The sequence below is a fragment of the Hoplias malabaricus genome, chromosome Y (genome assembly GCF_029633855.1).
Source record: "Hoplias malabaricus isolate fHopMal1 chromosome Y, fHopMal1.hap1, whole genome shotgun sequence".
Classification (NCBI taxonomy): domain Eukaryota; kingdom Metazoa; phylum Chordata; class Actinopteri; order Characiformes; family Erythrinidae; genus Hoplias; species Hoplias malabaricus.
The window spans coordinates 15,119,220-15,146,498 of NC_089820.1; the positions used below are offsets into that span (position 1 = coordinate 15,119,220).

The window sequence follows — 27,279 nt, forward strand, 5'->3', positions numbered from 1 at the left end:
ACTACAGAGACTTAATCACACATCTTTCACAGTCAGGACACTGGTCTACAGTGTATCTGGTCTACAGTGTGATTACTGGAATATGTTCAGTGTTATACTGCTACAAAAGAGAAATCCTTTAGCAGTGATCTCAATAGAGTCCTGTTTTAGAGAATCTCTGTAAGAATGTGGTCATTTGATAGTGAAACCCTAATATACTGCACAGATGAGTTTTCTGAATTCATATTTTTATGCTTTCAGTCATCTGAAGCCTCTGAAACATGTTATCAAGCAAAGCCCAAGCATTTTGTAGAATGTTAATATTATGTCAGGTGAATTGTTAGCATTGTTAGCTATATATATTTGTTTTTCTGGGCATTTTTATTATTATTATTTATATATTTTTTTCAAGCTTACTGTACCTAGTCAGTTGTAAATATACACAGAAAATTATATTAAATATCCTGTGCCCGAAAAATATTTTCGTTGCATTATGTTAGTAAAAAAACATACTTTCCCACATAGGGGTGCCACCCACCCCTGTCCTGAAAATGATCTTTCTGTATGACAGGCCACGCATACATATTTCACTTTCTTCTTTTGCGTCTCCAAAATGCTTTTTCAGTTCCTGTTACACAGCCTTGGTAAAGCACTTACCTCGCATAGTAGAAACACCCATTTGTTAAATATTAGATATGTACAGACACTCAAGTAGGTCAGATTAAGAGAGAATTCAGATTCAAAGTATACATTTCCATTACCTGCTTTAAATTCAGATTAGTAAATTATTGTCAACCCCAAAGAAAGTAATTATTTACATAATGTTTCATATGTTAGATGTAGCAGGATATCAAATTGTTACCACCAGGCCAGAGTACAATGCTGAATGACAAGCATCATTGTACTGATATTTGTGGCAGATTTAATTGGTTTGTAATTGTGCTACAGAAAAATAGTGCAAGTTTACTGAAGTAAAATCAAAGTGTTTACCATTTGGGCCCTAAACCCAGACTCAATGTGTAAGCAAAGCAACAGGGACTGGATGAAGGGGCCACAGGATAGCATTCTAAGTGTTCCTTCTCAGATATCAGGCTCTGCATCTGCGCATCTGCACATGAAGCAATGTGGCTGTCTGCAAAGTACACAACCACCATCTTAAGAGGAAACCACCCCAGACACCACTAAAGGAAGGAGTCTTTTTGTGAGGGAAATAACGAAACAAACCAAGAGCACATCTTTTACTCACACTTTACCTTGTGATACCCAACCCAGTTCAATGTGTTGTTTGTTCCTATTATAGCAATTGCTATTAGTCATGCATCAAAAAAAGCATGCCCACTTGAAATAAAAATGTTAACAATCTCCCATGATGAAACACACTTACACTGATAAATACAAATCTCTAAAATTAGATAAATCAACCATTTGTGTTTGTTCTAACCTTATTACAATGTGTGTGATGATGACATTAAAGAAAAAAGGAACTGTACCATAGTGAAATATGAAAGCTTTTTTCAATGCAATGTGCATAATCTCATTACTACAACCATTTAATCATAAGGCAGTAAGGAGAATATGCATTATGGAGAGAGGCCAAAAATGAGCATAATTGTTTTGCGTTGAAAAATCAAGTATGAACAGACAGAATTTTATCCATGTTCTTAAACAGAATTATCAAAAACAGTGGAGCAAAAAGTATTTTCTAAATAAATTTATTTACAAGTGTGTTGGCTACAAACACATTTGAATCAACATTTCACAATTAGTATGTTGTACAAAAGAAATTTTTACTTATTTCTATTCAAAAAGCACAAGTCTACACTTTAATAAAACACTTATCAATATCAAAAATGGCCATCAAACATAGTCACTCTGAAGCAGGAAAAAGCTATTAATACAGGGAAAAATAAATTCTTGAAATTCTTGTCACCAAAAATGCATAGTGACTAAGAGAAGCCATGTTGCTTTATTTGTCCATCAGTCTCCAAGAGGCTTTTGTCCATATCTAAAGTAGATGTGCCTGTTCCTGCTTGTGGTGGGTTCCTCAGTGAGGAGTGGTGGGTGTGGAAGTTGTGGTGGGGACAGTAACAGGGTGGAGGCCCAGGTCTAAACCTGGAGCTTCCTCAGGCGCAGGTGGACTCTGCTTAGAAGCCTCTAGCTTTTCAGCCAGCTGCGTGTAGAGCTCCTTCACCTGCTCGCTGCTCTGTGGGCACAAGTAGATCAGAAATAATTTATAACATATACTGAACATCAAGTACAACTGTTAAGCAATAAAAATTGACATTTTATAAGGGAAAATGTGACATCTAAACTTAACACAGCATATAACTAAGATTATCTCATAATCCATATCATTTACACTATTATGACACACTCATTTCACTGTTAGTTTTAATCTGGCCTGCTGTTGTTCACTGGACTCAGCCCTCTACACTGAACACTTTTGTCTCTGTGGTTTCTAATACATGCGTCTTATATAAAACTCCTACGTATATAGACCCTCTTCATTTTTATATTTAGGTTCGTAACACATTTACCACACTTCCTTTACCCTGCTCTATTTACTCTTTTATCTGCATGTCTTCTCTTGCACCCTATGTGCATTGCTTTGACACTGCAATTTCCTTCAGGATCAATTAAGTGTTATCTCTCATCTTAACAGAGAACTCAATCATACAGTAAATGTAATTATCAGACATTCAAATACATTTAACAATATAAACTGTAAAATTTACAGCATCAAGTGACAATGTAAAACATAACATGACACATTTCAACCAAGTAATACCAGCCAAAATGAAAAATACATCCATTGCTACATCCACATTTTCAAATTCTACAGTGATGCAGTCGTGTCTGGAGCGACAATTTTCATTTCCTTCTGACAATGTATCTTTAACTTTGTTAAAAATGTATTTTCAGGTCAGAATGCCCCATAAAATACATTAGTTCTTTACTAAGAAATGCTAATTATTATGCATGCAACCTACCTGTTTGGGTGGTTCAAGTGTTTTCATCAGGGTTTCCATAGAAGATGGATGCATTTTCTGGTGGAGATGGTTCAGTAAGCGCAGTGTGTGTCGGTGCACATTCTCCTTGCTGGCAATGTAAAATGATGCGGGTATTAAATAATTAGATAAGGTTAAAACATCCCCATTAAGAGAAGAGCACATTTTAGCGTGTGATTGAAAGATGGAATAAAGCACAGCATAACATTATACGAGAATACAAAAACAAGATCTTTAAAAATATATTGTAGTACCATGTTTCAATCAATCAATCAAATTTTATTTATATAGCGCTTTATACAACAAAAGTAGTCACAAATCAGCTTTACAGAGATCCAGATCCAAGCCTCCTATGAACAAGCCAAGGGCAACAGTGGCAAGGAAAAACTCCCAGTACAGCAAAGGGCTTGACCTTTGTGACTGTCCTGAACAATTCTGGTACTAAAGCTAACATTTATGATAAGCAGTATTATTCATTTTTAGTACCTTTATATTGCTCATTATTTCTCTATTTTTTGTAGTAGTTTAAGAACATTAATTAAACTAGTGTTAAGCCAGTTTAGTTAGTTAAGCTAGTGGTGTACAACAGAACAATAGCCCATAATTTATCAGCAATTTAACAATAAGAATTTTGCCAATAACTAGTGTGTGAGACATCAGTATCTGCTGTATTATTGGCTGGCTGAGTTAAAATGGTATTAATCTTATTGTAGAGCCTTATTTTAGAGAGACCTTGGTGTTCTCCGCAACATTTTTCACTGATTTGTCCATCTACAATTCAACTGCTGAAAATTCTTACTCTGTCCAATAACTAGAGCGCTGAGTCTATTGCTGTATATACACATCTTACAGCTAGAAGCAGTGTCATGGTGGCAGAGCTGAATCACTATTTCATGTCAAGTTCTCTGGCTAGTGAACAATCTAGAAACTGTAATGAAACACCAACTCATTCATGAGCTATGATAATACTGACCTAGAGTAAGAGGTGAGGAGGAAGCTGTCAAAAACAGACGCGCAGAACTCCTCTGTGCCAAACTCATCAGAAAGAAGGGTCAAATGTCCTGTCAGGAGATGGAGGAAAATGTCTCCAAATGCCATGTCATTGTAGGTCTCCACTGCAAAATACAAACACTTGGATCAGATATACTGCCACTAGGGGGCAACAATACTGTTTAAAAAATTATAGGTATTGGAGAAAGTAAATCTTAAAGACTGATTTGAGTCAGTTGTATTATCTCATAATGGGGGGAGAAAGAAAATATGTTGCCTTTCAAAGAAAATACATGCCTTTCAATACTAATGACAATACGCAAAAAAACTACACAGTTAACTGACATATTAATGACGGACTTACCCAGAGCAGGCAGCAGTCTTTGCAAAGCATTCTTATTCCTTTGTTTAGCAATATGAAGAGCATAATAAAGACCCATCTCACATGCTACCCTGTTGTCTTGCATATATCTATAGAGAAAAGAAAAACAGAAAACACAAAAACTTAAAACAGATATTTTTGTTTTCAGCAGCCTGTGCAGTAGTACTAGTGTACATGTGATCAAAACTGACACATCTCTGGTGAATAAATATGTTTTAGTGAATTTTTAAGTGGAAAAGTGAAAATAAAACAGAACCTGTGACAAAATCAGACATGGATAAAATGAGACATTCCAAAATTTGGCAAATTTGTATTTTCCCAACTTGTTAAATCCAGGTAATACATTTTTGTTTCAGTTAGAAAATCAACAATATGTGTAATCTGACTCTTGAATAGACCTGTAATTATGTTGTGTGAGATGATGGGTGTGTCTGTACCTGGTATACGCATTACAGTTTTTATAGCTGATAAATATGTTGGGCTGGGTGTGTGTACCTTGCAGACATTTTAGATAGTGTGTTACCTAGTAAAAGTCTCAGGCAGTGTGCTGGGGTATGTGAGAGAGCTCTTTTCTTCACTAGGAAGTTTTTGTTCCACAGTAAATGTGTAGTCATCCACCACTATTGACATCATGGCTGGTAGAAAACGTGTAACAACTTCCAATTCCTAATAGCAGTACAGAACAAAAGCACTAATCAGTATTTGTTTGATCACTTTGATCAGAATCTATTAGAGAATACAATGTAGTCCATTGCAATTGCTGATCTTACCATTCGTGGCTCCTTGAAAACTTGGCTGTCTATCATATCCCAGGCTCCCTGACCAAGAGAGAGCATCCTGAGCAGCAGGAGCAGATCTGGACTGTCCTATTGATACATGTAAGACACACAAAACACAGATGATCTAAAAGTAAAACTAATATATATTCTGCATTTTTATTACTTTATACGTTTATAAAAATCAAGGCAGTTACTAATAACATCATTAATTTATCATTGATCTCTTCTTTGCCTGACTGCTTTTATTAATGGCTTAACAAAGCAAAGATATTTTGAGTTTCAAAACTACACTATATATTAGCTTAGTGATTCCATTCACTATGAAGCTTGTCACACTCTAGACATCTCACTCTGGGTAAGGCGTCCTGGCTAAGCAGTTCTTGCAGGTTCCTCACTGTACTCAGCACCAGTGTGTTACTGGCAAAAGGGTCGCACAAGATCATAGAGAGGTCCCTGGAAGAGAAAGAAGCATAAATGGTATAAAAATCATGCCAATAAATCTGTTTGGAACATTTTCATTCATTCATGTGATCATACCCCAACACTTGCTCTTGTCCTTTTTTCACTCCATCCAAAAATCCCTGCAACTCACGGGCCCGTTTAGCATCAACAAACTTTTCTCTGATGCAAGCGTCCAGGCACCAGGTGAACTGCAAATAGCAAAGAGACCAAATGAATGAATAAATAAAAACCCCAGTTACACTGAAAAATTTGCATACCTCTACAGGTGTTTTTCAGATGGTGGGTCATACTGGCTGCACTAAAAAGCCTGATAATATGCACACCATAAATAGTGATGCAAAAATTAACTTTGTTTCTTGTCATGAGATACCTGTCACTAGAACATTTTCAAAATATTCAAAACAACCAATCTTGCTTTAGACTAATTAATCAACAGAGAATGCAAGTGATAAATGGATTGCATATAAATACAAATATGTGTTGCCATTGGGCCACTATCAAGAAACGTACGATGATTCCTCTAATAAAAGCCACTAATGCTGGCAATATACAGATGAGTTGAACCAAGTGTGTTTGAGCAGAAAATTACAAAAGCATGCTAGACAATGGCCCTCGAGGACCAGAGCTCTACATGTATTATTTAGACCAATGCATGTTTCAATATTTTTATGAAATTCTATTGTGTGCTCTTGATGGACAAACAGTACAATATATAAGAGAGATTTAAAAGCTTTAGCCCACATTGTAGCACTGCTAATAACAGGACGGGTCTATGGATATGTACTCCTAAGTTTGGGAAAGTTAAATGTGCTGAGAGTGAGAGTGGTTTCCCACCTTGTGGCAAGGGTCCACAGAGCAGATCTCACTGATATCCAGGTCATGGAGGGACATTAGCAATTCAGCTCGCAGTGTGCAATAATGTACGTTGCGTGTTCGCAGGAACAGTGTCCTCAGGAACTGCAGCACCATGTCATATAGCTTCACATTCTTCCCAATCATTTGAGTGAGCTTCTGCACCACCTGATAATATATACATATAAATTAATTAATTCATTGTTTGTAACCGCTTATGGTGGGTCTGGAGCCCACCTGGAATCACTGTGCACAAGGCAGGACACACCCTGGAGGGGCTATACATATAAATGAAGTACAAAATAATTTTCAGCTAAAATATTGTCTTTTTTTTTAATCCTGTCATGTTATTTTTTATAGCTAATATTTTTTGTACATATTCTTTCCTGTCATATTTATGTATGGAAGTCACATTGGCCCAATAGGTATTGTCACTCTCACACAGTTCCAGGTTGTGTGTTCAAACCCCATCTTCTGTCAATGCCTATGAGGAGTTTGAGGTGTCCTCCCACAGCCCACAACACATGCTGGTAGGTGCTTACCTCCCCCTGACGGCGTGTTTTAGGAGAAGGACTAAAAAAGTTGTGCAGGATGGAGAGATCACTACTAAACAGTGCAGCCTCTTTTTCCACAATGTACTGCTTCAGTAGAGGAGAGACTTCATCCCCGAACAGTGCCTGGTTGTCCTGCCAAATCTGTCTCTTCACTTCCACTGCGCAAACTTTGTACAGCTCCTTATCAGCCATTACCTGCTTCAGTTTCTTCTCTGGCACCTGCATGAAAGAAAGAAAGAAAAGAAAGGAGAATTCAGAACAACACCAACTAGTCATCCTAGCAGTAACATGTATACATAAATGGGCACCATTCTCATACCTTTGGTAAGTGTTTCATAACTTGCATTACAACTGGTTGTATAGAGGGCATCTTGACCAGAGGAAAGCTCTTCTCTAGAAGTTCTTCCAGCTTAGTGTATCTGTGTTGGATTCAATAGATTAGCCATTTGTAAAGATCTGAGACCACTAGGTATTCATATTCATATTCCAGCTTACCTGTCTTCCTCCTTGCCTTCTGCAATGAAAGCAACTCGTTCCATCAGTTTCTCTCTAAGCTCGTCAAACACTGACTGGTGGAACTCCAAGCGAGGTGTACCATGAAGATCCAGGAAAGGCAATGCAGACTGCAAAGTTGGCAACAATATGCCATTCTCTGTCTACACACAATAAAATACTGTTGTGATAAATATACAATATATACAGAAGAAAGAATGTTTGTGCACAACAAATAAGCCAATTAACAAATTAAAGCATGTCTAGATGACTTTTGATAATTGAATTCATAAACAAGTTCCAGCTGGGTACTCCCGCTGTTTGTTAGACTACTTACTGATAGACGGTTGTTAGTGTTTTAGTGGTTGCTGGGATGTTGCATGGTGGTTGCTAACTTGTTACTAGGTTGCATGGTATCTTAAGTGGTTACCCGGGCACTTGTAGTTAAGTTATGAATATCTATGTGGTTGCTATTGTACAGGGACGGTTGCTATGGTGTTTTAGGTAGTTGCTTCTAAGGCATTTATAGGTGACTGTAAGATATCTGCTGTACAAGGATGTAATACGATACATGCTATTATATTTGTAAGTGACTGGTGTGTATTTTAGATGGCTGTACTGTTCTCTGCTGGTTGTTTTGGTGTTGCAGACCGTTGCTATGGAATCCAAGGTGGATGGGTGGGTGTGCGCCACGATGTGTTAAATAGTAACGTCTGTGAAGTGCATGCGGGTCACTACTGAGGTTTATCCACGGGCTACATCTGGACGCTGTTTCGCTCTTTACCTGAAACTGGTCGATGGCTTTCAGCGGTTCTGTGCAGTTTGTCAGTGTTTCCTTCAGATCTTCTCCGTTAGAAATCCCCAACTCGGGCAGGCCCGCGAACATTGTTGCTATATAAAATGTAACCACAGTGTCCACGAAAAAGATGAAATGTATTTAATAAACAACGCCGATGTTGTTTTTATTTTTCTACTCCGTCAGCTGCATTGGCGCACTGACTGAACGTGCGCCTAAATCATCCGGATCGCACCTGGCGCGGGTATAAAAGGTTCCTCACTAAAAGTTCCTAGGCTTTCAGATACAGGAAACAGGGCAGCAAAATGTACGTAAAGACATATAATGAGCAGTTAAATAAGCAGTTAACGCCGATATTTTCCTTTTTAAAAATTCCAAACTTTGAAACTTGCAAAAACCGCCTCAAACAGGCTAGTGAATATTCCACGTTTCACCACAGGAACCAAACCTATTTACGTTTGTTTTTCAGGCCAGCTATTTGTTGCTACTTCGGTACTGAGCGAATGTAGCTGTGGTGTTACATCTAAGCAATTTTAAGGCATCGGGGGAGGTTTTATTGTTTGTTTGTTTTTGTAAGTAACTTTAAAGTATGTAATCTTTGCAAAATTCTGTTTTTAAGAGTTTAGCCCATTAACAAGAACAAACTTAAGACTCCTAAATAAGCAATTCATTCATTCATTGTCATTAACCACATATTGGAATTAATAAAAAATATAAAATAACAGTATTTTAACCTAGTAATACAATATTTACAAAATACATGGACAGATTCGGCTTTGCCATGCCATTATTTCAAAAATGCTGACAGGTATTGACAGCCCTGGTGGCAGTTGGCTTCATAAATGTCAGACAACAAAATATTTTATCTGACTGACTACATTTCAAAAAGGATTTACAAGTGCATACTGGTCCCCCAGCCGCTGTGTTCCTTATTTTGATTTCAGAAAGTTGGCAACCCTAAGTAGGAGCGTTAAAGCAGGGAAACCAATTACATGTGCAAGGGGGTATTCCACAAACAGGAATTCTGTTTTTAACAAGATAACTTATCTAGCTAAGAAATCATGCTCTGTGGAATACCCCCAAGAGCTGTATGCCTCTAGCTGAGAAATACTGGATTAGTTAATGAACAGAAGGGCCTTAATGTGCTTCACTATAATTTTTACAGTGGAAGAATGTAGCAAAAAAAAAAAACAGAAAAACAAATGTTTCCCTTTACACTACTATATAACTGCCATATACTTAACTGCTGATTAGCAAATGTCTCAGAGCTAATACCTACAGTAATATTAACAAAGATCATTAGGACATTTTAATTAAAGCCTCTTAAGATTTTTATTCATCACATGTAAAACCACCACATTCTTTTTCATCTTCATGATGATCAGTGTATGAATTCAAAACGATTCACATGTAAAAAAAAATATTCAAGTGATAGCTTTCCAGTAAATATATGTACTGTACATATATTTTTTGTAAAACATGTAACATAAGCCACCTAGTACCTTCCTTCTAAAATATAGCTCAGAAAATAATATATTGAAAATATTTATTAGTACCAAAACATTTAATAATTTATGCCTAATGCTCAAAGCTATTTTTCATTACAGGCAGACCTCTGCTACAATCTTGTTTTCAAAAAGTCAGTGACAGTTTTTATTTAATATTTCCAAAGTACTTATCTGTAAAGTAATTAAATGGTCATTTAACCATTTTTATCTGATGTATCAAATTTCTATCCAAAGATGTAAACACATTTAACTAAGCCTTTCCAACAACTCTCCTGTTCAGTGCATTGATGATTACAAAATTATCTAGACAATTCACAGGGCTGTGCAGCTGTTATTAGGGCATGCCAACACTTCCTTTTTTCTTGCGGAGCATAACAATAAAAATAGACACAAGGGCTCCAAAGAGCAGAATGATGAAGAGGAGGAGGAGTGCGGTCCAGGCTCCTGGACGCAGAGCCTTCCTCAGGGCCAGACTCTCAGATGGAAGAAGGCTGCTCAAGCTCAACATGTAACCCAGAGCCCAGCCAACAGAGGTGTCCCCTGCCTTTAAATAAAACATAAATAAATAGAGTTACAATGTTTTATACAATTTAATAGTGTGCCACTTAAATTAAGCAATTAACCTAATCTATGCATGTTAGACAAGTTTTACAGAATGATGGGAAAGGGGGAAAATAGTTTAAAACAAAATTGTAATCAATTGGTCAGTTCAGATCAAGACAAAGTAACCCTAAGCTGACAGAATGGCAGATGAAACATTGCACCATTTTGCTTATATGTGTTTTGAACAGGCCCCCTTTCTAAAGTGTATACAGTCAAAAATATGTACTCTGTTACACTGTGCTCAAGGCTTACTTGTCTCTGGAAGGAGATCTTGGGGAAGGTGATATTATCAAAGCCATAGCTGCGGAGAAGCAGCACACGCATGAAGACTGTGGCGGCACAGTAATCCTGCAGACGTGGCTGCTGATCTGGAGCCTTCTTCAGCATCTTTAATTGAGAAAAACAGAGAGAGAGAGATGTAGCCCATATTGATTTCTTCCATCACAGGGAATATTATTTGTAAGATTTATTACAGAAATAATTATTTTAAATGCTAAACACAGTTCAGTCTGTATGCATCTGCATTTTCACTGCCAGGCTCTGTTTATCAGAGGATTTTAGACAAGGTTATCAAACAGATACTCTGATGCCGGAATCAATCTATGAAGAGCACATTCCTGAAAAAGCCTCAAGGAACAAAGAAGTCCAAAATAAGGGTTTGCTGCACTCATTATTTCAATTCTCAGTTCATACATAAACTACTTAGCAAAAACAATGTTAACAAGCGCATATACATTTATCCATCAATTCATTCTACAGCAAACATTATCACTTTGTAGTCAGTGCAGAAATTCCTTTGAAAGAGAAACAACATATGAACACCGGTTCCAAAAAGGTGAGGACTGCATGTTGTAAAATGCAATACAAGAATTTGTGATTTCCATTTTCTTGAACATTGATTTAATTGAAGAATGTACAGTAAGTAATTTGTGTTTTTCAATGGCCAAGTAGATTTAAATTTGTAAATATAAACTAATTTAAAATTTGGTGCCTGCAGCATTCAAAAAAGCTGGGACAAAGGCATGTTGATAACTGTTCCAGGAAAGACATTTCCTTGGTAGGACCATACGTCTCTCTGAAAGAGAAAAATACCACTCCAAATCACACATCTGATGCACACCAATACCATCACAAATGCTGTCTGGCTTTTGCAGCTATGTCTGATTATCTGTGTTGTCCCTTTTGCACAGAGAGCTTAATGTCCGGACAAAAAAAGCAAATGTTTCCACTGTTTTTCAGACCATCTGAGAGGATCTTCAGCCCAGAGAACTTTCCCATTTCTGCACATAATTGATATATGGCTTATTTTTTAGTGTAATAGAGTTTTAGGTTCCTGATGCATCAGCGGACTGGTGACAGTGGTTTTCCAAAGTGAAACCAAGTACATGTAACTTTATGTATAAATTACAATGCCAACCGAGAACTTGAAGGTCATGCACAAACAGAGTGGTTTCAGGCCTTACACTGCAACTGAGACTTCCCTAAAAACATTTTACAATACGATGTGCAGTAGATGACCAAAGATCTACATTCTTTGCAGTCTTGGGCTGAGAAAGGTTCTTTATGAGCTATTTCTCTCACATTTGGCGCAAAATGGTAAGCATTTACTTTGCCAGCAATCTTTGCTTGCAGTGACTGAATTTATGTTGAACGCTCCATCTTTTATATTCAACTGCTTTTTCACTCAATTTTTTTTAAATATACCACACATGTTTTATTGCACTTTATAAAATTTCCCACATTTTTTTGGAAATGGGGTTTTTAGTTGTCAGTATATATTATAATGGTTATTTAAAAAACACAGAGCAACAGCTATACCGTCAGTGGCTGTGACTAATTTTTAGCTTTCTCCTTCATGAGTCTAAGATGAAGGTATTAGTGCTGTAATGCTGAAATAGAGAGGCATATCTCAGAATAGCAGGAACAGATTTAGCTCAGCAGGCAGGGTGGTACCTCCTCGAGGCTCATGTTGCAGACTCTGATGGCTGCCTCCTCCAGGATATTGGGGGAAGTGACAGTGATACCAGTGGTGCGCTGAAGAAAATTATAAATGTAGTAAAATGCAGAAAATGCCTGGAACAGAAAGAGAAGGAGCACGTTTATACATCATAATGTGTCAAGTTATTAATTATTAAAGCAGCAATAAGTAATGTTTACAACCAATCTACCCATAAAAGTTATTTATTCATTAACATATATTAAAATTAAACTAAATTTATTAAAATAAGATGCAGCATCAAATCACTGTACAGTCCAATTCTGCTCCAGAAATTGGAACCAGAATATGGAGGTGGCCATTTTTAAGCAGATTTAGCTAAATTTACAGCTAAGCACTAACCATGGCTGCAAAATAAGCAAACAAAATATATTTTTTTGCTTCTTTCCTTCTTGCAAGCAATAAGAATTTGTGCTTTGTTCCATTATCTGAAACATGAGATGGTGAGTGACAATTCAGTTTATTCCTTCTTAATTTTAAAATGTAGTACGTAAGCTGGTTTAGCAATAGGTGTCTACTGAGATATTTTAGTATCTGGATTTCAAGGTTTATAGGTGAAAATTCAATTGTACAATTTGTTTGTTTTTTCAATACTGACATCAAAGTGCACTGATATATATATATATATATATATATATATATATATATATATATATATATATATATATATATAATTATTATTATTTTTTTTTTCCCACTCAAGCTTGATAGTTCTTCATAAAAAAAATTAAAAACACCTCAGTACCTCTGAGAAACAAGAACACAGACACTTAAACTTAAAAAAAAACAACATGAATATATTCCATTTTTTTGTTTTTTTATGAAGAACTATATAAAAAATAATAATTCACTAGTGCTCTCAAATTTATTTTGGCAGAAAAATATGATGAAGTACAATATTCTTTAAGCAGTTGTGAAGAAACCTGATTCTAAGCATATTAACCTGGGAAGTTATGTTCCCCTCATAAAAATTCAAATGATAAATGAGAGAGAGTGAAGCCCAAAAATAAATAAATAAATAAATAAATAAATAAATAAAAAAAGAAGGCAACAGGGACAGACAGACACAAAACCAAAGAGCAAGATTGCATAATCATATAAGAACTATGATGACATATGCAGTGTGCCCAAAGGATCCCGCATGCTTAAACTTCAGAGCTGCTTTGAGCTAATACTGTTCCGCCTGTCAGCACTGCTTAACATCATCACTGCTTCTGCATTCCCTCAGACTTCTGCAGGAGTTAATATTGTTTTGAGCCTTAGACTTAAAAAACCAGCAAAGACATTAACACTTCCCAAGGCACAAGAGACAAAATAACGTTAGTGTTGTGTTTTTCCAGATGAAGGGACATGATTGTTAAGCCTTGTCCTAGTGACTAAACATAATGTTTCCAAAAACCAAAGCAAGTGCTCCTACCATAAACTTGCCATCGACGTTGGGCTGAAAGACACCATTAAAGGAGCACTTGGAGTAGGAGCAATTGTCGAATGAGAAGATACTGGACATATTGCCTAAGCAGTGGTTATAATTCCCTGAGCCTTTTATTTGCAGCTCCTTTTCAGCCTTATAGGGAGAGGGTCTTGTAGCTTCTGTGCATGGGGAATTGAAGATAGCATCCAGTTGCATGGACACATCATAATCCAGTGGATAGCAGGGGTTGATAATGGGACCCTCAGAGCCCTGAGTCTAAGAGAGGAAACAAAAAAGTGAAAATGTGAATAGCTAACCATGTATAAGATTATTAGCAGGTTTAAATTGAAATGCAATAAGGCCAGCTTACAATGAATAACTCAGTACCAAGCACCATAAGTGTGAATAAACTATTATTTTTTTTTATTATCATTAAAAATAAATAATAATTTGTATGTAGTTTGAATACGAGCTGCTTCTTGTCTTCAATCTCATGTTTTTATTTCTCTGCTTCTCCTACATATTGGTCACATTCTGCATCTTTTTATATCATACCTGATTTTCTCTCTTTTTCAATTCTCTTCTTTGTCTATATTCTCTCTCCCTCATTCCATTTTCCATTGCATTGCATTATTCAATGCAAATCTGATATATTCATTCACATAATTGCAGGGTTCAAGACTTTTTGGTGAAAAAGCGCCCACAGGTTAATTTTACATTCAGTCACATTTAAAAAGCAGTTGCGATACTCCAGATAAATATTTTTCCTTTAATCATATACGAAAAAAAAAATTATATTCTCACATAATCACACATTTGTTGACAGCGACACTACCTGTTGCGCCACCGTGCCGTCCTTGTAGATCTCATTCATTCATTCATTCATTATCTGTAACCGCTTATCCAATTCAGGGTCGCGGTGGGTCCAGAGCCTACCTGGAATCATCAGGCGCAAGGCGGGAATACACCCTGGAGGGGGCGCCAGTCCTTCACAGGCGCCCCCTCCATGGACACACACACATTCACTCACACCTACGGACACTTTTGAGTCCCCAATCCACCTACCAACGTGTGTTTTTGGACTGTGGGAGGAAACCGGAGCACCCGGAGGAAACCCACGCGTACACGGGGAGAACACACCAACTCCTCACAGACAGTCACCCAGAGCGGGAATCGAACCCTCCTGGAGCTGTGTGACTGCGACACTACCTGCTGCGCCACTACCTGATGCCCTTGTAGATCTCAATTAATATTTATTACTGTGCTGTGAATTATTTGTGTATCCTGCTTTCAATATTCATATATTTTGATACATTACACAATATAAACTTTCCTCCAGGTATGACTTCTCAAAGCACTCACATTAAATGCTCCATTTGAGAGGAAATTTTTATCTGGGACGTTTTGCTGCTGATTGATTTTGCTTAGCAATTATTCTGGTAGCCAGTATGCATTTTTGCATGTGAAATCAACACAGTCTTTCATTTGAGAGGATGGTGCTATCCAAATACGTAGCTGAGCCCAGTGTTGGCCATTGCTGTGCTGACACTCTGCAGTCTTCTGTCAAACAAGTTTTTCTCAAAGCCTGTTGCTTTAAATTTTGCAGTGGAGCTTTACATTTAATGTAGCAAAAACATGATTGAAGCGAACAGCCATGGAAATATATATAAAGAAGATATATAAAAAAAACATGTATATCATTCAGTTCCAGAAAACAAATAAAGAAATTAATATTTTACATGTTTTGAGACAAGTGGGGAATGATTGGTGTGGGTGGCTATTAGCTAAATGTTAATTACTTTAACCTTGTAGCAGCTGTACAAGCCTTAATTATTTTATGGTTGCTCAGCAACATTTAGGATAAAAGGAACATTAATATATTATCCTTATAAAATTGCTTCCATCTTTTTAAGAACAATTGTCAATTAATACTCTTGGCTACTATTTACTGTTTAAGTGCCATTGACAGATATACCTAGAATCCTGTTTTACCTTGACCAAATGAGCCAGCAGCAGCCGTAACATCTGGTCTCTGCCATAGCATAAGAAGCTTTGAGTGTATATGCTGTAATTTCGCCCATACAGCTGCAGTATCTTTAGGTTGTCCTTGTCTTCCACATGTGCCTTTGTCTCAAAAGTAATCTGAGTGGAGGCTCCGCCAAAATCTAATGCACCAACTGTCTCTCTGCCTGGGGCCAGCCAACGACCTATAAAACCATACTGAAGAGAAGTGGGGCAAGGTCAGAATGACTACAGACCACAAAGCAGTGCTAAAATATTCTGATAATTTAAATATAAAATACAAAAATAAAATATTCCAATGACAAGAGTGCGTAGAATGTCCCATCTTGAATCTAATCACTCAGGTAGTGTAGCTGTGAGATTTTGTGGTATCCATTATTTCTACATGTTCACTAAACTGTATGGACTTGGGATAAAACAGTATGTTTCTTATACACTAAAACAGTGGTTCTTAGATTTACTGTCATATGATTACCCCATAAAACAACTAGTCAAGTCTTGACTCCCTCCTGTTTCCCAACTGATGTGAGTATTAACCACGCCTATTGAAAATAATAGATTTAAATGTTAAAACTATTATTAATAAAAAAATTTAAAAAATGTGGTGACCCACCAAGGGGTCACTCTCCTCAGTTTAAGAACCACTGCAATAAAACATGCTTTTTCATTAGAAAGTGAAAATTCTCTTTGATATGGCTTTAAATTTTGGTTTGTTGCATTATGCATTTAACATAAATTGTTCTTTAAAATAAACCCATTAAACATTTAACTATTGAGACTACTGAGAAAAAGCTTTTACCTTGACAAAGTTTTCTAACAGGTAGTTGACAGTGACCCAGCCATATGCTCCTTCCTCTTGCCCAGTCAAAATGGTGGCTCCTTTGAAGTTAAATGGATATTCTTTCAGCTTGTTTGCCACTTCCTGTAAAATCTCATCCGACTCTTTGGACTGAGAAATTCTGTAGAAGACACACACACAGCGCCATGTATTTTGTCATATGGCATGCATTGTCATGTGTTCTCATGCAGCTTATAATACTCAGCAAAGGTGGTGTTAGGATATATTTTATGAAATCTGAAGTAGAACTAGCACCACTGTTCTTTTCTGATGCTGTTTTTAACTGAATCAACTTTTTGATTGGCGCAGCAGGTAGTGTCGCAGTCACACAGCTCCAGGGGCCTGGAGGTTGTGGGTTCGATTCCCGCTCCGAGTGACTGTCTGTGAGGAGTTGGTGTGTTTACCCCGTGTCCGCGTGCTCCGGTTTCCTCCCACAGTCCAAAAAAAACACACGTTGCAGGTGGATTGGCGACTCGAAAGTGTCCGTGTGTATGAGTGAATGTGTGTGTGTCTGTGTTGCCCTGTGAAGAACTGGCGTCCCCTCCAGGGTGTATTCCCGCCTTGTGCCCGATGATTCCAGGTTTTTTCGGTTTTTCGCCTGTTACTAAAACGGTGTGCTATATCTAGAATTTACAATGTCTTGACCCAACATGTGTAACTCACTTCAGCAGTCTCATTCCCGCTGTAGCTCCAAGATAAAGTGGAGTAAGCTGGTGCCTGGCTTTGGGAATCTCCTGGACAGCTTTCTCCATACACTTGTTCAGGCTATGGGCAGCTTTTCCTCTGCTGCCTGCATAACTGGATATTCCTCCTCCTAGAGAGGAAAAAACATTAACCGTGTTAACATCAAACCAACATCAGCATATCTACTTCATCCCCAAGAGGGATAGGAGTAATTTATTTGTGCAGACCTCATTCTCCCTTTTCCAGATGATATCAAACATTTTATTTCTTTTAAGATGTTCTATACTGTTAAGGAAAATGTGGTGTCCAAACATCTCATATTAATATTTTTTCCTATAATTTAATATTGATAACTACACATTTTTTGTGCAATTTTAATAAATTGTATTTTTAGCCATAAAATGATGAATACCTATTCTAGTGTAATACAACACTCTGCAAACATAAAGCCAAATAGAAATGGAGCATACTTAATTTATGTAATTTCAAAGCCATTTAGATCAAATTTTACATTGTGTTACAAGATATCTGTGAATAGATTTGATACACAATTACATCAGGGATCATTTTTAAAAAGCAAGTATAGTTTCAAAAAATGATTCTTAGGAGAACTAGTGTACTCATAATCGGGTAGTGTGTTGTGCTTGTAGGAGTGGATCAGACATAGCAGGTATGCAGGAGTTTTTAATTCCTTAGGGTTACTGATGGACGGAGAATGGTCCAGCATCCAAAAATATCCACTACCAAATAATACCTGATCTGTGGTTGCGATGTGGAGGGTCTTGACCTTTAAAGAACAGGGGGCAGAGCAACAGTTGCATTATGCTCTAAATGTATGTATAGAGTCAGTGCACAGTGTAAAAACAAGGAAGTGGCAGTAATGTTATGGTTCCTGCTTCATTTTAGTCATTAGTATTTAATGGCCGACAATACATTAGGTTTGGTCTCTGATTTTTACGGCACTGTAAAAAATTTTTTTATTAAGAATGCGCATAATATGAATATTTTAAATGACATTGACCTTAACTAAAGATGTTGTGCAAGCACCCAGTAACTGACCACAATTTGCCCTCACTTAAGTTTCTAAAGCAGCCATGGAGAAGTTAAAGGATTGTCTCAAGAGAGGAAACACAGATAAATGGGGAAAAGAAAAGGCTTATTCCTCCATGCCAGATGCTTCCGGTGAAGATTACTTGTCAGCAGTAATCGGGGGCACTGGCAGGGTCATGACATATGTCAGAAAATTGTTGTTGGCATATTTCAAAAGATTCTAATGTGAATGGGAACCTGAAGTGGACTGTCTGAGGAACGGCATGAAGTGGTACCATGAAAAACTCTCAACAAAACAGGAAGTGTACTCAGAATAACAGAATTTTTCCCCACACTTCTCTAAAAGACTACATTTGAGGTTAGTGCAAAAAGAAGATAATTGTCAGAGAGATCATACTTTACATAAAAAAAAAATGTCATCTCAGAAATGCTCCTGGATGAACATGAACTTAAATTAGCAGCTTCTGAATGTCCATCTGCCTGGATTCTGAATTTCTGAATCTTAAAACTAGGCACAATTATTTTGCTTGTACATTTTGTCAGTTCTGACTTATTCTGAAACCATAGGAAAATGAAATGCTGTTTTGCATGTGGTGCATTTAATAATGTGCATAAAAATGTCCACAAGAAACTTGATTAGATGGAACAGAGTTCAAAACTTACTGGGCTTGAACTGGAGAGCATATATATGAATTAAGTACTCAGATAATCAGCCAGTTTCAAACAACTGGCCTATAACAATACCTACTGAAATATGATGTATGTGAAAGGTAAGGATAAATACTCACGACAGACATAAAGACAGTAGTTTATGATAGAATACATTCTGACAAATCACTGAACGATCACTGGTAGGTAGATGTTCCTAATCTAACGATCGTTCAGTGTATACAATTGATGCATACACTTGCATGTAGAAGTTTTGTTTGGCCAAATGACATCTGTCAAACACTACACAACGTATTTTCCACAAATCCTAATGCTGTTATTCTATCTCACATGGCATAAAATAATCAGAAAATTAACAAAGATAAGCCCTTTAATTTTGTAAAGCTGTTTACAACAACAGTTCAAGAATGGTCAAGATGAGGTCTAGAAGACAAAAAAAATTCTTGGAGAGGACTGCTTGAATGCAGGTATGAAAGGCAACACTCATATGACTACCAAGAACCTGTAGTAAAGTCAGTGATAATGGACTGATCATAAGAAGGAAAACTTACCTCATCACAAAACCGAACATCACACATGTTGGTCCAAAATAGGTATCATTCTACACAGAATGTATAATGAAGATTATAGATTTAAATTATCAGGGGGAGTCAAACAATAATTTGAAGAAGTAATTCATAATAGGTTTTAAGTGCTTGATTTTATGATGTTATATTGGCCAGATACTCTTCCTATGCATGCATATTTCAACAAACTCACTCACTCAATCATGGATTCAAATGTCAAACCATCTGTAATAAGGCTGAAGCTGAAAAGACAACAGGATAAAGATTTTAATACCTCAAAATCTACTGGACTACATGAAGAAGCACAAACTGAAGCTTTCTGAATGGATTTCACAGTACCCTGACCCAAACTTCATAGAAGATTTGTGGACAGGCCATTAATTGTTTGTTAGTTAACCCACAAATATCTCAGAACTAGAGGCGCACTGAATGTAAGAAAAGGTTCAGTGCAGGTGAGTTTTAGTTAACATTTGAACAGACCTCACTGATGATTTTGATATTAAGAAAGGTTTCTGGGTAAGATCCAGACCTGCCACAACCCTGAACTGGATACCTGGTTACAGACAATGAATGAATATTTTGAATGATTTTTTAAATTTTATTATATTACACACTTTAAAATAGTGACTGATTCTGGTAATTCTGCTAATGTCTTTTGTGACACACGCAGTCAGACGCATAGTATTTGATTAATAACATGATTGTATCTCATATCACCATTAAGACATTTAATCACTTTATAAAACACTGCATTTCATGTCCACATCCTGCAACCCTAAGAGACACATACATATACACACACACACACACACACACACACACTCACCCTCCACATGACACTCGCTGTGTTGGCTGACAATGCCTGTCCCGTTCTGTTTGTCTGCAGGCCATTTGTAGATGAACATTGCTGTGTGAGAGGAGCCAGCATCCAGGACTATGCCATACTGGAAACACATGAACAGAAAATGTTTGACACACAGTGAAAGTCAAATAACTGAGATGATTAAGACTGACAACATGAAGATTTATTGTATACAAGCCACCTGCACCTATTTGCCTAAAGCTGTCCTCTCACACAAACCTCTCCCTGTGTGAAAGGGCTGATTTTATAAATCACTTTTCTATGTAAAACCAGTTTGGCTTTTGTGAAGGCAGTTGTGGTTTCTTCAGTAGTACCAGAACAAATCCCTTAAGTTCACTGTGGTGCTGGAAAATGTAAATAGAAAAATCAGCAAAATTAAATGTTTCAATTAAATTTTTAGGGCAGGGCTGAAATAGCACTCTAGGGCTTCTCTCACAATCAAGGTAGGATAATGTGGACAAGACAATACATGAAACTAGGGCAGTGGTGTCCCCAGTTCAGACACGCCTTCCACTATTTTGCAGGGCTTTCCTCTGGCTTAGCGTACAGTACATATTTGCCCCAGTGACATGTCTACCATGCACTTATATGAGCTGTGTGTTCCCTACAGATGCAAATATTAAATTTCATTCTTTTGATCTTTTCACTTTGCTTTATGCTCATAAATAATCTGTTTCTTTCCCATGTTAAATAAATGTTACATATTCTCACATATCCATTTGGTGTATGTGTTTTAATTTGGCAGGTTTAAAAATCACTTATTGGCTATACGATTTGTCAGTTTGAGATTTCATATCTTAAAGTATACTTGAATTTAATTAATATATAATTGAATATATATATAAATGTGCAATGTGTTTGTCATATCTTGTTAATACCTTTCCTTGTTTATGACATATCACAGTATTTCTTCTTTCTTTTAGACTGATCAACAAAGAATGTCATGGTTAAAAAGTGTCATATTTATTTTTTATTTAATATATATATATATATATATATATATATATATATATATATTAAAATATTTATATTTTATACAAAAAAAACTACAAATAAAAACAGAAAGCAGTGATTTGTACAAAAACGAGATATTTAGTATTAACCAATCAACGTCAATGTTTTATGTAAATATTCACTCTTTGGAAAAATGACTCCTGAATTATTCTACAAAAAAACTTTTAGTGAAATATTAGACTTAAACAGTTGTGAAATGTTCCAAAAACATGGATGATATAATCATGTTTTGGCATAAAGAAGTTTTTCAGGAAACCTTGTCCTACAAAATAAAAGGATGGGTTCAGGCTTGCCCCTTTGCCAAACAATGTGACAGAGAATAATCCAACTGCTTAAATGAGTTATTGCATGGATTTTTTATGCATTTCTCCCTGTATGTTGCATAGTATCATAAAATCGGTACAAAAAAATCAAAGGTCAAAGTATGGCCAAACACATCAACTAAGACCCACTAGAACTGAATAACAGAAAAAAAAATCAGCTTCCATAACCGAATTCAGTATAAAGGTGTGACTGTGAAATCTAACAGCGTTACTGCAATTACATCAAAGGATTACGTAATAATGTTGAGAGGTGTCCTCAGAAAAGCATATCATGATGTAATATATCAAAATAAAATATTTTCACAGACAATTGCTACTAAAAATCAGTGGTAATTATACAGTATATTAATAGAGGGGATAGCTATGACCTAGTGGTTAATGCAAGTGTGCTTGAGTCCTGAAGGTCACTGGTTTGATCGCATGGCCAGCAGGAATTTGGGGACAGGAGAGTTTAAAGTAAGGCTCTGTTTGTCTCTTCTCACAACACCCACAGCAGAAATGGCCTTGAGCAAGACACCTAAAAACCAGCTGCTGCCAGGGTGCTGAGATGTGTATTCACTACTATCAATGGGTTAAATATACAGAAAATATTTAATTTTCAATAACAATAAAATCAGATGGCACGGTGCTGCTGCAGATAGTGTCGCTGTCACACAGCTCCAAGGTCATGGGTTGTGGGTTAAACCCCCTTCCAGGTTTTTTATGAGGGATTTGGTGTGTTCTCCCCATTTGTACTCCAGTTTCCTCTCACTGTTTAAAAACATGCGTTGGTAGATGGATTGGCTGCTCAAAATAGGTGTCCATAGGTGTGAGTGTGAGAGTGAATGTGTGTTGCCCTGTGAATGACTGGCTCCCCCTCCAGGGTGTGTTCCTACCTTGCGCCCATCGATTCTGGGTGAACTCCGGACCCACCGCAACCCTGAACTGGATAAGCAGTTACAAACAATGAATGAATGAATAAAATCGGGTTTTAACATGTTTAAATCTTTTGGTATATGGTGTTTCTGATCACAATTCTCTACAAGCCGAGAGAGTGCTTTTCAAATAAGTGTTTACCTAAGATCAGTCACTGAGTATATATATCTAAAGCCATAGATTGAATACAACAATAATGCTTATGAAATCAAAACAAACTGCATGTGTTAACAGACATGGTACTGTTGTTTAGAGTTTGCTGCAAAGCCACTTGTACCACTCCTTTTTTTGATTGTGCTGATAATCTGAGCACAGTGAATGTAGCTAGAGAGGTTTCATTTGCTTTTTTTTTTTTTTTTAAAGATCTCAACTGAGAGAGAAAATGTTTGTTAAAAGAACTTCTATAACGGACTCAAAGGAAAACTGTAGCGCATCGTTTAACACTTTACTTCCCAAAATAACAGTACAACAATATAGGCAGAGAGGAGAACACTTCTGTTCACTATTGAAACACAGTATGCCAGAGGCAACACATTTTGTTTTATCGGTCAAGCAGCAAAGTCCTACTGTTTTGACACAGACTGTTTCAAATGAAGTTTTCACTGCAAAGCAGTGCTAAAACACAGTGAAAGAGTGATTATCCTGAATTCTACCATGTGGTTAAAGCTATTTACAAAGCCTTTCCAGTTGAGAGGTATGAAGTGATTCAACCTGATGAGGCTTAAATGCAGAGTCATTTAAATAAATATATTAACTAATGTCCATCCATTATTCACCCCACCCCACACCTCCACAAAGTGCTGGTGCTCACCAATGCAGAAATCTAGGGCGGCAGCAGCAACTGAAATAAAGACTACCAAAAGCACCCCAGGCCAGATCTAAGGCATTTAACATAGAGAACACAAAGCAAAGAAAGGTTGTCTTATCACGCCTGGATGGTTTGTATCTTCCAAATTTGAGTTTCGAATTACATTTGTCCTCATTTGAATGTGAAAGAGAATTTATGGGATTGTGCCACATCCAAGGGCAAATTTCTCTCAAACAAGTGCCACTCAAAAGAAGCATAAGATGTTCTTACAGAGAAATTCTACAGGTTTATAAAACTTCTGTACAAGTAAATGATTATGTAAACAAAGTAAATCAGAGTTGTTTGTTTTGAAATGCTCAATTCTATAAATCTATAGAGAAAATGTATTGTTTACACTGCTGGAGATAAGAATCACACATCTGAAGGATTCAATACTTCTAAAAAAAAATGACTGTTCTGTTTTATCTCCAAAGGTCTAGTGTGGCTTCAGGTTTTCATTTCAACATATCAGAAGTAAAAATGATCAGCTTGTCTGAGGACTGAGGGCAACTGATTAAACAGATTGAATCAAAAACTTAAGGCCACATCAGCTATTTGCAGATATGATTAGACATTCCTCCACTATAAGCTTACTCAAAGATAATATTATGAATACATTGCATTATGCTTCAGACATTGTTTCGCAATAATTTTTAGACGATTTTGGCCTAAGGCATTATTTAAATATATTCTTGCTGAAGAGGAACAAATGTTTGCATTGTATACATCGTGACACCAGGTTTCTTCACAACCTAACATTTCACATCAAAGCATACTAAATGACTTTACACCATTAATTAATTAACTGTGCAGAGTTGCTGAGATATAACCAAATCTTCCCATATTTAAATTGAAAAATATTAATATACAAATACATCTACTATGGTTTAAACAGAACTCAGAACTTCTTGGTACCAAGCAGTGGCATTTTGAATGAGGATGACCACGGGACAAAAAATCAAATAGTGCTCATTGCTTTGTTAATAATTGCAGATTTTCTAATTAATAATAATAATAATAATAATAGCACTAAGGAACCGATACAAACTCACTATTAATCTTTTGGTTTGATCAAATTTGAAACCTCTTTTCATCTTTGTTGTTACTGACCTATGGAGCAGAAATATGTAACAATAACTAGTTAGACTTAAAAATAAGGGTCCCTAAAAGTTTATTTATAATGTTATACAGTTATTTAGAAAAGAGAAGCATTAAATCGCACGTGAAACGGTTGAAAGATGCTTAACACGGAGAGGAGAGTGGAAAAGCAGCTGAAACGAGTCCAACTCTTTCACTAGGTAACAGTGTAGCTGCTGCAAGAAGCCATCAGTTCGTGTTTATCATACAAACAGCGGGCTGTTCTGTGGAAACCTATGTACACAGACGAAACGTCTCAAGAGTTTTAAATGGATTGTTCTCGAATACCTAAGTCAATGGCTATGTCTGAAGAAAATTAATTACCATGTACTGTGGTGGCTCCTTGACGTCCTCGATGTTAATGGCGAGCAGGAAAATGCCTACAATTCCCAGCAATAAAACCGTGACCGGCGCGAGGAGCCAACACCGCTGTTGGGCCGCCATGAACGTCTCAGACAAGGACTTTGGGACCTGTCGTGCAAGTCAGCCGGGACTGGGAGACTGAGTGAGTGTGTGTGTGTGTGTGTGTGGGAGAGAGAGGATGAAGGTGTGTGTGCGTACACATCATAAAGTGGGCTTGGCGCTCGTGTTCTGTAAAAACTTTCTCAGCCCAACACACAACACGTGGAGGCAGGCTAGGACAGAGCCCCGAGTAGAGACAGTGTACACAGAAGCCCATTACAAACCAGGGCGACTTTTCACCTTTCCCGCCTAGATGTATTTCTGTGTTCATGAGAGCAGTGCTATTTTACGTAAGAATGCAGCTGCTGTGTGTACTGTGTCAAAATAATCAGTTATAGGCATATGAGTACTTTGCGAATGAGACACTTATATATATAATGTGTGTGTGTAATTATTTTTTAAATAATGGTAGCCTAAGGACACTTAAAATTATTATTTTTTCATGATACGTCTTTGAAATGTAGTAATCATAAGATATAGTATGTTGGAATTCTATTTTAAAAAGAAAATAATGTTATCTAAACTGGAGAAATCAGGAAAGGAGAGTTATTTTTGGCAGGATGCCATAGAACAGTAAAATTCAGAGAACAAAGTCTTGGATATAAGAGCAGGTATTAATTCCTTTATTTTGGCTTTCACATTAGGGAGGGGACAGATAACCACAAAAGAAGAAAGGATGAAAGGGAGAAAACTGGAACTTTTTTGAACATGGGAACATCACCTGTGGAGTATGAATTTTGAGAATGAAATTATATTGAATCTATTATGGGCTGCTATCACAAAATGCAACTTTGTGAGTATTCTTTGTAATCCCTTATCCTGTATTAACATGTTGGAAAAGCAATTTTTTAAATTTTAATTCTTATTTGAATTTGTTAAAGAATAAGAAAACATATCTCAGCATGCCTTTTATATGTTCAGGCTTCTACCTATGGCAATGTACATTTTGTTGTTGTAGAAGAGGTTTCCTGTGTTAAACTCATACGGGATGTGGTTTTTCATATATATTTCAGGTTCTGTTTGACGGTTGACATCAAAAAGCACACCTAAAATGAGTATTTGTGAAGGTATCATTTAACCTTAAAGCACCAAGAACATTTCATTCACTGACTTTCTCAATGTATCTGCTCATTTTAGCTAACAGGAAACGATGGGGTCATACTCAGAAAAACACATGCTCATTAAAATATGCATAACTTCTGTTTGTTTGTTTGTAAACTTATTTTTAACAAAATGTATTATTTGACTAACTGGCCCAACTTTTGCATATGACTTCTTAGATTTACTGAACTAAACATGTTAAATTAAAGCATTGAATCTATATTTTTCAAGAGATTACATTTGAGGCTAAGTGGAAAACTAAACAAATTAGATAAAAGATTGGGCTACAGTTGCAGTACATATGTGAAGTGTATTAATCAATTAAGAAAATGACAAACATGTTTTTATATCTTATGTATTGTAGTGCTTGGAATACATTTAGAAATGAAACACAATGTATGGGAAATGTAGTTCGCATATAACATATGGCTGTGCATTTCTATATGGGTACAGTCCAAATAATTCAGGTCACAGAGTCATTGAAAGCGAGAGAACAATCTCACGCAAACCTCTCAGCTGCCTTGATTGTTTGATGAAAATCTCTCTCTCTCTCTCTCTCTCTCTCATTCTCTGTGACCCTGTTTAAATTCTAGAGTCTTTTCATGAACATCTGGCCATCCCTCAAGTCCGTCAAGCTTGTTCATGTGAAGAAGGCCCCTCCTCCTCATTCTCAGTGGCAAAGTGGACGAAGCTGTCCCCTTGGTCCTGACACACTCGTGTGACTATGTAGCAGTGATAGTTCCATAACAGAAGCAAGACCATGATACACAAAGCCACCAGAACTAGGCCCACCAGTAGGAGGCGCTGTCTGTCCAGATGTAGTCCTCTCTGGCAGATCTGGCCTCTGACATGTTTGCACTTCCAAAGCCATCGTTCTGGCAAGGATTCAGAGGGGTGGGGTAGTTCTATGACAGACACACCTCCAGAGTGAGCTGCACTTTCGGTTGTGCACATACTTCAGATTTGACCGGAAATAT

General features: G+C 36.9%; 2 protein-coding genes across 2 annotated transcripts; both read right to left on the reverse strand.

Moving 5' to 3' along the window:
- Positions 1–1,713: 1,713 nt before the first annotated feature.
- LOC136679174 (negative elongation factor B-like) lies at positions 1,714–8,644 on the reverse strand. Its single transcript, XM_066657544.1, has 13 exons — positions 8,283–8,644; positions 7,502–7,662; positions 7,326–7,425; positions 6,995–7,225; positions 6,435–6,620; positions 5,676–5,788; positions 5,489–5,591; positions 5,130–5,225; positions 4,883–5,025; positions 4,342–4,448; positions 3,961–4,102; positions 2,970–3,078; positions 1,714–2,182 (listed from the first exon to the last, which is right to left on the reverse strand). The coding sequence occupies exons 1-13, from the start codon at positions 8,382–8,384 to the stop codon at positions 2,024–2,026; spliced, it is 1,752 nt and encodes a 583-aa protein (XP_066513641.1). The 5' UTR covers positions 8,385–8,644; the 3' UTR covers positions 1,714–2,023.
- Positions 8,645–9,561: 917 nt separating this feature from the next.
- On the reverse strand, positions 9,562–25,320 carry LOC136679465 (ectonucleoside triphosphate diphosphohydrolase 2-like). Its single transcript, XM_066657993.1, has 9 exons — positions 25,064–25,320; positions 20,468–20,585; positions 17,336–17,486; positions 16,634–16,793; positions 15,805–16,032; positions 13,819–14,088; positions 12,359–12,478; positions 10,658–10,792; positions 9,562–10,346 (listed from the first exon to the last, which is right to left on the reverse strand). Exons 1-9 carry the CDS (start codon positions 25,181–25,183, stop codon positions 10,137–10,139), a joined length of 1,512 nt encoding a protein of 503 aa, XP_066514090.1. The 5' UTR covers positions 25,184–25,320; the 3' UTR covers positions 9,562–10,136.
- Between the last annotated feature and the right edge of the window lie 1,959 nt (positions 25,321–27,279).

Coding starts and splice junctions, on each gene's coding strand:
- LOC136679174 (XM_066657544.1), bottom strand. CDS start 8,384: ATGTTCGCGGGCCTGCCCGAGTTGGGGATTTCTAACGGAGAAGATCTG. Junction 6,621..6,994: donor AAACACGCCGTCAGGGGGAG/GTAAGCACCTAC, acceptor ATATATTATCAG/GTGGTGCAGAAGCTCACTCA. Junction 5,026..5,129: donor TTTTCAAGGAGCCACGAATG/GTAAGATCAGCA, acceptor TACTGCTATTAG/GAATTGGAAGTTGTTACACG.
- LOC136679465 (XM_066657993.1), bottom strand. CDS start 25,183: ATGGCGGCCCAACAGCGGTGTTGGCTCCTCGCGCCGGTCACGGTTTTA. Junction 16,033..16,633: donor TGTTAGAAAACTTTGTCAAG/GTAAAAGCTTTT, acceptor ACTTCTCTTCAG/TATGGTTTTATAGGTCGTTG. Junction 12,479..13,818: donor ACGTCGATGGCAAGTTTATG/GTAGGAGCACTT, acceptor TTTCTGTTCCAG/GCATTTTCTGCATTTTACTA.